At 44.4% G+C, this 10,830-nt stretch overlaps 1 protein-coding gene across 1 annotated transcript; it reads right to left on the bottom strand.

Annotated features, from left to right (window-relative positions):
* Positions 1–989: 989 nt before the first annotated feature.
* Positions 990–10,400, bottom strand: LOC105030924 (NACHT, LRR and PYD domains-containing protein 12). The gene is made up of 9 exons (XM_034294468.1): positions 9,860–10,400; positions 7,449–9,243; positions 6,794–7,003; positions 5,276–5,446; positions 3,601–3,771; positions 2,713–2,886; positions 2,215–2,388; positions 1,980–2,083; positions 990–1,680 (listed from the first exon to the last, which is right to left on the bottom strand). Exons 1-9 carry the CDS (start codon positions 10,398–10,400, stop codon positions 1,082–1,084), a joined length of 3,939 nt encoding a protein of 1,312 aa, XP_034150359.1. The 3' UTR covers positions 990–1,081.
* Between the last annotated feature and the right edge of the window lie 430 nt (positions 10,401–10,830).

A 10,830-nucleotide genomic window follows, 5' to 3' on the forward strand; every position in this document is an offset into this window, starting at 1 on the left:
ATAAAGGGATGGACATGGTCAGAAACAATGCTCAGGTAGGCCGTGGCATTTAAACGATTCCCAATTGGCACTAAGGGGCCTAAAGTGTGCCAAGAAAACATCCCCCACACCATTACACCACCACCACCAGCCTGCACAGTGGTAACAAGGCATGATGGATCCATGTTCTCATTCCGTTTACGCCAAATTCTGACTCTACCATCTGAATGTCTCAACAGAAATCGAGACTCATCAGACCAGGCAACATTCTTCCAGTCTTCAACTGTCCAATTTTGGTGAGCTCGTGCAAATTGTAGCCTCTTTTTCCTATTTGTAGTGGAGATGAGTGGTACCCGGTGGGGTCTTCTGCTGTTGTAGCCCATCCGCCTCAAGGTTGTGCGTGTTGTGGCTTCACAAATGCTTTACTGCATTCCTCGGTTGTAATGAGTGATTATTTCAGTCAAAGTTGCTCTTCTATCAGCTTATATCAGTCGGCCCATTCTCCTCTGACCTCTAGCATCAACAAGGCATTTTCGCCCACAGGACTGCCGCATACTGGATGTTTTTCCCTTTTCACACCATTCATTGTAAACCCTAGAAATGGTTGTGCATGAAAATCCCAGTAACTGAGCAGATTGTGAAATACTCAGACCGGCCCGTCTGGCACCAACAACCATGCCATGCTCAAAATTGCTTAAATCACCTTTCTTTCCCATTCTGATATTCAGTTTGGAGTTCAGGAGATTGTCTTGACCAGGACCACACCCCTAAATGCATTGAAGCAACTGCCATGTGATTGGTTGATTAGATAATTGCATTGATGAGAAATTGAACAGGTGTTCCTAATAATCCTTTAGGTGAGTGTATATGGTCATATATTGTATGCTAAGTTCTGCAGGAAGCCGACGTTATCATGGCTAGGAACACATTTCAGCCAATCACACTGCTCCATTAGACCAACCTGCTGGATCTCACCACTGGACCAAGTGAACTGACCCAAACACACTTCATTTAGATCAACTCTGTTTAATCCGAGAGATACAGACAGAGAAAGAATGAGAGTATTCAAAAGCAGGGTTCATACATATTTCAGAAGTCAAAATCAAGCATTTTTCACCTGACACAGGGTCATTGAAACACCCTGCCCAAGCCCAAACCCTGGGTAGACAGGCTTAGTGAATGTGGTCTGGAATGTGCACAGGTGGGTTATTGTGTCAGAGTGGAACTCATAGAAGGACAGGGTGCCGGCCGGCCAGTCCAGAAACACTCCCACTCTGGAGGGAGGAGGTGAGGACAGGTCTGATTCTGAGGAGAACATGTCTCTCTGGGGATGAGGAGGGTTAATGAGATGTGGAGCTGGTATATAAATATGTTCATTATCATGGTAGGTAGAGTATACATTCCCTCTGCAGTACAGATTCCAGGACTTGTTATTCCATCCATACAGACAGTCGTAACTTTTTCCCTTTCTGCTGAGGTCTTTATATGTTGCTGCTATATAAGCATCCCCTGTCCTCTCCACCTCCCAGTAACGGCGTCCGGTCAGACCCTCTCTACACAGCACCTGACACCTTACGTCAAATCTGTCTGGGAGATCAGGATACGGCTGCTCCTCTTCTCTCCTTGTCGCTTTTCTGTTCCCCTCAGACAGTGAGAGGTTTCTGTGTGCTGTGTTTGGGTCCAGAGTGAGATGACAGAAGTCTGCAGAAGGGAGGACGTGTTAGAGGACACAGAAGTCTGACACAACTCTGAAAATGCAAATATACTTCCACTAAACAGGTATGTATTTGGTTTGGGTTTAGCATTCAGTCAGGGTGGTGGAAATATTTATTTTTTTACTGTACACTTGTGAGTGTGTGGGGCAGGGACGAGGGGTGTGTGTGTTCGTGTTAGTGTGTGTGAGGAGTGTCTTTAATGTATTTTATTCCAGTGTGTTTTTGATATATAGGTCTGTTAATTAATATGAACGAATAATTTATGCCTTCTAACCAACAACTTACACTTCTTCATCAGCTGTGGTTTTACCCAGAACTCTTCATTATGGTCCACTCTGTGGGAGAGACAGAGGAACACAGAGACACAGCCTGAATCAAAAAGTCTAATCCTAAAAGGGGACAGTCAGAGCTCTTATCAGGACCTGATGGATCTTAACCAGTTTAGGTGCTAAATGATTCTGTACAAAGATGAGAGGACGTACACATATACAGATCATATTTTCACAGTAGCTGTACTAACTTGAGTTTCTCAAGTCTACAGTCAGGATCCTCCAGTCTACCAGAGAGCAGCTTCACTCCAGAGTCTCCTGGGTGATTGAAACTCAGGTCCAGTTCTCTCAGGTGGGAGGGATTTGACCTCAGAGATGAAGCCAGAGAAGCACAGCCTTCCTCTGTAACTCTACAGAATGACAGCCTGCAGAGAGAAGTCATCATGATTTAACAACAGGACTGCTGCCCTCTGGTGGTGAAAATGATTGAATATCCTGTGTTTTGGTGCTGTCACTAACAGACCATTAGTACTGTGCTGATGTAAGAAACACACCTAATTCAGGATCATATTCAAATAAATTCCACAAGCTAAGAGGAGGCAAATACATGTTTCACTTCTATATTTTGGCATTTCCATTTGGAATGGAGTTTACACATTACTGACCATATTGACTGAGATAACTTGCCTTCTGAGAAGATGGCATACTATTACACAACAACATTTTGGATTGTCCAATAAAGTACCAACCTTAGCCGTTCCACTTTACAGTAATGATGTCCCAGTCCCACAGAGAGCAGCTTCACTCCAGAATCCAGGAGGTCATTGTGACTCAGGTCCAACTCTTTCAGATGAGAGGAATTTGAACTGAGAGCTGAGGCCAACGTTTCACAACATCTCTCTGTCAGATAACACCTATTCAGCCTGAATATTAAATAGATTGTATCATGATGAATTACAAGTAGACAACAATGAAAACCACCTTATAACAAGGTTAAAACAAAACAGATTAAATAATTATATTTAAACTTGTTTTCTATTTCAATTATAGAAACCTGTTTTCTTCAGCCTGTTACCGTTAAATAATTTACAATGATTCAGTCTGCTTGCATTTACATGCACTAACTATACTCGTAAAGGTCTATATTTAGACCATGTTGTGAGAGAGCTTTTAAAGGAAAATCAGGACAGGCTCTTAAGTGATCATTTCTTCTCAACAAACTGTCAAATATTCTGTGTTTCGGTCATGTGAGGAACCCTCCCAAAGTACCAACCTCAGTGTCTGTATTTTACAGTGAGGATGTTTCAGAGCAAGAGAGTACTAACCTCAGTGTCTGTATTTTACAGTGAGGATGTTTCAGAGCAAGAGAGTACTAACCTCAGTGTCTGTATTTTACAGTGAGGTTGTTTCAGAGCAAGAGAGTACTAACCTCAGTGTCTGTATTTTACAGTGAGATTGTTTCAGAGCAACAGAGTACTAACCTCAGTGTCTGTATTTTACAGTGAGGATGTTTCAGAGCAAGAGAGTACTAACCTCAGTGTCTGTATTTTACAGTGAGGATGTTTCAGAGCAAGAGAGTACTAACCTCAGTGTCTGTATTTTACAGTGAGGTTGTTTCAGAGCAAGAGAGTACTAACCTCAGTGTCTGCAGTTTACAGTGAGGATGTTTCAGAGCAGTAAAGAGTTCACTCCCATCATCTGACAGATTTCGCTTGCTTAGGTCTAGTTCTCTCAGAGAGGAGTAAGCTGATTGGAGAGCAGAAATGAGTGATCCACAGTCCTCATCAGATAGGGTGTAGCCACCCAGCCTGTCAAGACAGAGACGATATCACTCAGTGTGATGTAATGAAGGTCAGGGAAGCATAGCTCACAGTATGTCCTATCAAGTAGCTGACTGTAGCTGTTGTCCAGGAGATGATGTTGTCAGGAGGCATCCAACTTTCCTTGGATGTTTCAACACTGAACCACAACGTCCTCCAGTTCAGCAGGTCGCCAGTCACTGCCCATGTTCTCCTGGCTTACAGCTCAACTCATCCCGCCTATTCCAGGATCTTTCCGCGTCCTCCCCCAACCTGCGAGCAGCTAACTCCCTCTCCCTTCCAGGCATTCCCAGGGCTGTGAGGGCCTTCCACACAGACTGTGCGGGAAACCCCTGTGGCCCACATCAACGGCTAGGCCTGCCACTCTTTATCCTTACATTGCCGGCCCAGGTCCTGGAACTATCCTCTCTGAGGCCTCTTTGCCTCCGTCTTCCCACAGGACCGTCGGTCAAATCAGGATAACCTTCTACGCCTCCCAGTATGATCATATCGAGCATAAGGGATGTTTGGACGACCAGGGGAAAGTATAGCTCTGCCCTCATCTCCTAGGATTGTGCCACCTGCTGAAGGCTCTTCTTGGAGGAGGGGGGCTTCTCCCCTTCCCTGATGTACTGGATGGATGGGGCTGGTTCCCCAGGGGTCGGCCAGTGACATGAAATCTATATCTTCCCCGGCTCAGTGTACGCCGCCGGTACGTGTGTCGCCGTGTCTCTCCCTCCACATAACCTGCACAATGGCTCCTCCCTCTGTTGGTCTGGGAGGAGTGTCCTACACTGACCGGAGCGGGAAAGAGATGCTAAAGGGCTCCAAAGTTCAGGCCAAGTGATTTATCACTGTCAGTTCCCACCTTGTCCAGGCTCCATGTGATCCAAGCTCCACAGACCTGGACCTGTGCCATTCCACCTCCAGGTGTCGGACCTTGACCTGGATCATGATCTCCTCAGCCTATGGTCTGCTTTCCCATGCTGCTGGAAGCGGGTGGTTCTGAGACCTTGCCTCCCCATGCACATGTTCCTGATGATGTCCTTCTGCCGGTACCACCGATGTAGCATCTGCCCACTTGCGTCCTGATCTTGTGGTGATGCCCGCACCTCTGACCTCCTCATCGCTGGAGTCTCTGTACATCACAGCCCTGCACTTTGACCTATTGAACTCTTTGACCTATTGAGGTGAAGCTCTGTCTTTCGAATCCTCTGAAGAAGTGTTTTTTCTCTCGCCTCCTTCCTTTGATGTCATAGGCACTTCATAGACAGTCAGGAAGTGTTGGTAGGAGACCATGCTGATACAGCCACACCTTGAACTTCCCTGATAAGCCTGATCCCTCTGTCTTCCTCAGCCATTCATCTGCCTGTTCCTCTGTCCTGGATACACTGCTTGTGTCTGTGGGAGAGGCATCATGCCACTTCCCTGGGCATTTTGGTTTTGGTTTCAACATTTAATACAAGTTTGGGTTGTTGCCTTATGATGGCCCAGACAAAATTAGGCCACTAACCTCAGGGTCTGTAGTTTACAGTGTTGACCTTTCAGAGAGTTCAAGAGTTTCCTCCCGTCATCAGACAGCTCACTGTTCCTCAGGTCCAGTTCTCTCAGAGGAGAGTCTGCTGATTGGACAGTGGAGACGAGTGATCCATACTCCTCCTCAGAGAGTGTAAAGTCACCCAACCTGCAGAAACAGAGACAATATCACTCATACAGTCTGATCTCATACAGTCTGATCTCATACAGTCTGATCTCATACAGTCTGATCTCATTTAGTCTGATCTCATACAGTCTGATTTCATACAGTCTGATCTCATACAGTCTCATCTCAAACAGTCTCATCTCATACAGTCTGATTTCATACAGTCTGATCTCATACAGTCTCATCTCAAACAGTCTGATCTCATACAGTCTGATCTCATACAGTCTGATCTCATACAGTCTTATCTCATACAGTGTGATCTAGTGGAGGTCAGGTACACATAATAACATTGGGGAACCATTGAGGCCTTCTACGAATTCAACAAAGTTTCTATTATTCAATTAATTTGTTTTTATTGATTGAAATATGCCAATTCATTTTTAAGGCCTTCCTATTGCATTTCTCCTGTTTGTGTTGGAAAAGAAGGTTTAATAGCAAAGAGAAAAGAATATCCAATCAATTTGCCTTGCAATGGTTGGTAAATAGATGTTGGTGCTGGTATATTGATGGGAGTGCCCTGTGGATGTTGTTAGTCACATTATTCTGAGACAGTTGACTGGTGTGGTTTTGCCGCCCAAAGCTCAGGCCAGAGTATATGAGAGGAGGTGAACGGTCTGTACTCCTCAGGCCAGAGTATATGAGAGGAGGTGAACGGTCTGTACTCCTCAGGCCAGAGTATATGAGAGGAGGTGAACGGTCTGTACTACTCAGGCCAGAGTATATGAGAGGAGGTGAACGGTCTGTACTCCTCAGGCCAGAGTATATGAGAGGAGGTGAACGGTCTGTACTCTTCAGGCCAGAGTATATGAGAGGAGGTGAACGGTCTGTACTCTTCAGGCCAGAGTATATGAGAGGAGGTGAACGGTCTGTACTCCTCAGGCCAGAGTATATGAGAGGAGGTGAACGGTCTGTACTCCTCAGGCCAGAGTATATGAGAGGAGGTGAACGGTCTGTACTCTTCAGGCCAGAGTATATGAGAGGAGGTGAACGATCTGTACTCCTCAGGCCAGAGTATATGAGAGGAGGTGAACGGTCTGTACTCCTCAGGCCAGAGTATGTGAGATGAGTAGGCTGAGAAAAAGCCTTCACCATTTCAACATCACATCGTAGGTTATGCTGAAATATAGTAGAGTGATGAAGAAACCGTTTCAATCGGTTTGAGTTCCAACCAAATGACGCACGCTCCACTCCTGCTCCATGCCACCTTCACTCCTGCTCCATGGCACCTCCACTCCTGCTCCACTGCACCTCCACTACTGCTCCACTGCACACCCAGCAATGATTCATGATTTTGGGTTTTAATGTTAAGACTCCTTCAATATTACTGACCTCAGTGTCTCCAGTTTACAGTGAGGATGTTTCAGAGCGGCAAGTAGAACAGTCAGACAGCCCTTTTCGGTATCTTCATCATCATCATCCTCACCAGGATCAGGATCCCCCCTGTCGTTCAGGTTCAGATCTCTCAGATGTGAGTCATGTGATTGGAGGATGGAGGCCAGTGACTCATAGTCCTCGTTGGATAGCTGATAGCCAATCAGTCTGTGGAAAAGAGACCATTATTCACATAAAAGCTTTGTCTGTGGATCCTTTCCCCTTCATTTCAGTAACGACACCCATTTGGGAGAAACGACATGCAATTGAACAATAAATGTCCTTCCTCCACAGTGTAAATCTGTTATTATGAAATGTCAAATATCTGACTCAATTCTCATTATAAAAACACTGACTAACATCCCTAGCATTCCGTTTTCTCATTTGCTTTATAAAGTCTGTAGAAATAATGTTTTGGGGACCCTAGTAAATGAGGGCATTATACTGCTTTTCCTGATCAATTTTTGACATCATCATCAGCATCATCAGTGAGCCAAAGTTAAACCACCATCATTCAGCAGCTCTGATGGCAAAATGTAGAAAAATATAATAATACACAGAACAATTTATTTTTGTCTATATCGGTGATCGTAACATTGTGATTATAACTTACATTGCCTTTCTGCATTTCCTGACAGCTGGGACCAGTCTCGTACACCCAGGTGACAAGTTGTATGTCCTCAGGTCAATCTCATCCAGCACACCCTTTGACATCAGCAGTGCGTTGGCCAGTGCTGAGAAGTGTGTACCTGAGAATTGTTGTCCTGTTTGGTTTCCTGACTTCAGGAACTTGTCAATGTTACCATGTACTGAATCATCTTTCATCTCAGTCAAGCAGATTAGTAGATTGATGTACCTGTCTGTTGAGACTTGCTCTACATTCGGCTTCCTGAGGTATTTCTTTATTTCATCAACAGTTTCTGAGCCGATCTCTGTCGGTGGCAGTAGTCCTTGTAACAGTCTCTGGTTGGACTCCAGTGTGATGCCAACAAGGAAGCGGAGGAACAGGTCCAGGTGTCCATTCTCACTATCCAATGTTTTATCCACTATCATCTTCAACAGCTCATGAAAGGGCAGTTCTGAAGACACATCTTTAATTAAATACTCCAGGTCCTTGATGTCCTTGGTCACACAGCAGTGGAAAACATAAAGAGCAGCAAGGAACTCCTGGAAGCTCAGGTGAACAAAGCAGTAGACCTTCCTCTTATGTAACACTCTCTCTTCTTTCAGGATTTCTGTGCAAAACCCAGAATACACCAAGGCTTCACTGAAATCAATACCACACTCTTCCAGGTCTTTCTTATAGAATATGATGTTTCCCATCACCAGCTGTTTAAATGCCAGTTGTGACAGTTTGAGAATTATTTCTTTGTTTCTTTCTGTGATTGTGTCCAAATCATCCTCAGTTATGCCATCGTACTTCATGCTTTTCAGATTTGTCTGAATGAGTGTGAGGTGAGAGTACATCTCAGTCAGAGTTGTGATGTCTCCACTCTTTCCTTCAGTCATCATGTGCTGAAGAACCCTGGCAGTAATCCAACAGAAGACTGGTATGTGACACATGATGTGGAGGCTTCTTGATGTTTTAATGTGTGAGATGATTCTCCTAGCCAGGTTTTCATCCTTGACTTTCTTCTCAAAGTATTCTTCTTTCTGTTTGTCATTGAACCCTCGTACTTCTGTCACCTTGCTGATGTACATACGAGGGATCTTATTGGTTGCTGCTGGTCTGGAGGTTATCCATATGAGAGCTTTGGGGAGAAGATTTCCATCAATGAGGTTTGTGATCAACCTGTCAACTGATGATGTCTCATTTACATCCCTCAGTTTCTTATTCCTATCAAATGCTAATGGAAGTCTGCTTTCATCCAGACCGTCAAAGATGACCATGACTTTACAGTCATCATATGTGTGTGCATCTTTTATCTCTTCAAGTTCAGGGTGAAAATAATTAAAAATTCCTTGCAGACTGTATTGATCATCTTGAACCAAATTCAGCTCTCTGAATGGAAGCACAAAGATGAAATCCACATCCTGATTGGCTCTTCCCTCTGCCCAGTCCAAGATGAACTTCTGCGCTGAGACTGTTTTTCCGATTCCAGCGATGCCCTTTGTCATAATGGTTCTGATGGGTCTCTCCTCTTCACTCTTCTCTCCATGTAAGGGTTTGAAGATGTCGTTGCAGTTGATTGGAGTGTCAGATATGTTTCTTCTCCTGGATGTGTATTCAATCTGTCTAACCTCATGTTCTTTATTAACCCCTTCAGTCTCTCCTTGGGTGATGTAGAGCTGGGTGTAAATGCTATTAAGTCGAGTTGGTTCCTCTGCAGTTCCTTCATACAGGAATCTAAAATTCTCCTTCAGACTGTCTTTTATTTTCCCTCTAACTCTTTGTTTCAGGTCATCCACTGGAAAGAACAAGTTATAAACATTAATAAGCAAGCAAATCAAAAGTTTGTTTGTATGGTAGATAGTATACTTTATGATATCTTTAGTAGACATAATTTACCTTTACTCTGTCCAGTGTTCCTAACTGGTTCACCACAGTCCATGTCTCTATTGGCGGTCGCATCTGGAAGATTAATGTTTTATTGAAATTCAAACAGACTCCACTCAATGCATGAACATGTACTTCAGGGGAACTCTGTGCAGGTGAAAATTCAGTATTTGGAAGCTTTACTGAAGAAAGGACCACTGGTTTAGAGAGGACACTGACGTGATAAGTGTGGATGGAGATTTTGTTAATTGACAAGGAACATGGAGGGAGAGAGAACTCAGTTAAATCATATTAAGGACCAGTGTAGTGTGCTATTGTGATCACCAATCTTTTTGTTGTATCCTGTCAGGAAGCTGGCCATTGTGTTTGAACAGGCTTTGATTCCTTCCCAGATTAATCTCCACACCCTTGTGTATAAAACCCAAGTCTGTGTCAATCCCTTGTTATGTTATGTCCCATGTCAATCCCTTGTACACTGGGAGAGAGCTTTAATGCATTTGCTTGAACTGAATGAATTCAAATTGTACCCAGGCTGATGGTCATAGAACCCTGGCTGATGATCATAGAACCTTGGGTAGTGGTCATAGAACCCTTGCTGATGGTCATAGAACCCTTGCTGATGGTCATAGTACCCTGGCTGATGGTCATAGTACCCTGGCTGATGGTCATAGTACACTGGCTGATGATCATAGAACCTTGGGTAGTGGTCATATAACCCTTGCTGATGGTCATAGTACCCTGGCTGATGGTCATAGTACCCTGGCTGATGATCATAGTACCCTGGCTGATGATCATAGAACCTTGGGTAGTGGTCATATAACCCTTGCTGATGGTCATAGTACCCTGGCTGATGGTCATAGTACCCTGGCTGATGATCATAGAACCTTGGGTAGTGGTCATGTAACCCTTGCTGATGGTCATAGTACCCTGGCTGATGGTCATAGTACACTGGCTGATGGTCATAGTACCCTGGCTGATGGTCATAGTACCCTGGCTGATGGTCATAGTACACTGGCTGATGGTCATAGAACCCTGGCTGATGGTCATAGTACCCTGGCTGATGGTCATAGTTCACTGGCTGATGGTCATAGAACCCGGGCTGATGGTCATAGAACCCTGGCTGATGGTCTTCGTACCCAAAAGCAGAGACATATAGACAGAGAAATGACTTACCCAGATCCTGAACCAAATAAGGCTCTTTGTTCAGCAGGATTGTGTAAAAAGTTGATTTGACTTTAACTCCCCCTGAGTTTAAAGCGATGTACAACTCCCTCATCTTGTCCTGGGTGGTCCGGAGAGCTTTGATGTTATTGTACATCTCTTGATCAATCATACCCCTCTGGAGAAGGTCATCTGCAATAGTCATCACTATGGTAACCCTCTGGATGAGATCTTTTCTGTTTTCGTCCACAAAGGCAGCATCTACTACAGAGATCCAGATGTACACACGCATGAAAGTAACAGATTCATACATTATAACTGGTTACTCTATATGGTT

This window comes from Esox lucius, chromosome 9, assembly GCF_011004845.1.
Source record: "Esox lucius isolate fEsoLuc1 chromosome 9, fEsoLuc1.pri, whole genome shotgun sequence".
NCBI lineage: Eukaryota > Metazoa > Chordata > Actinopteri > Esociformes > Esocidae > Esox > Esox lucius.

Bases quoted from the DNA above. Each gene is read 5' to 3' on its own strand.
- LOC105030924 (XM_034294468.1), bottom strand. From the start codon at position 10,400: ATGACCATCAGCCAGGGTACTATGACCATCAGCCAGGGTTCTATGACC. The intron at 7,004-7,448 runs GTAAGTTATAAT...TCTTTTCCACAG, and splicing joins AGGAAATGCAGAAAGGCAAT to ACTGATTGGCTATCAGCTAT. The intron at 3,772-5,275 runs GTTAGTGGCCTA...CTGTCTTGACAG, and splicing joins TGTAAACTACAGACCCTGAG to GCTGGGTGGCTACACCCTAT.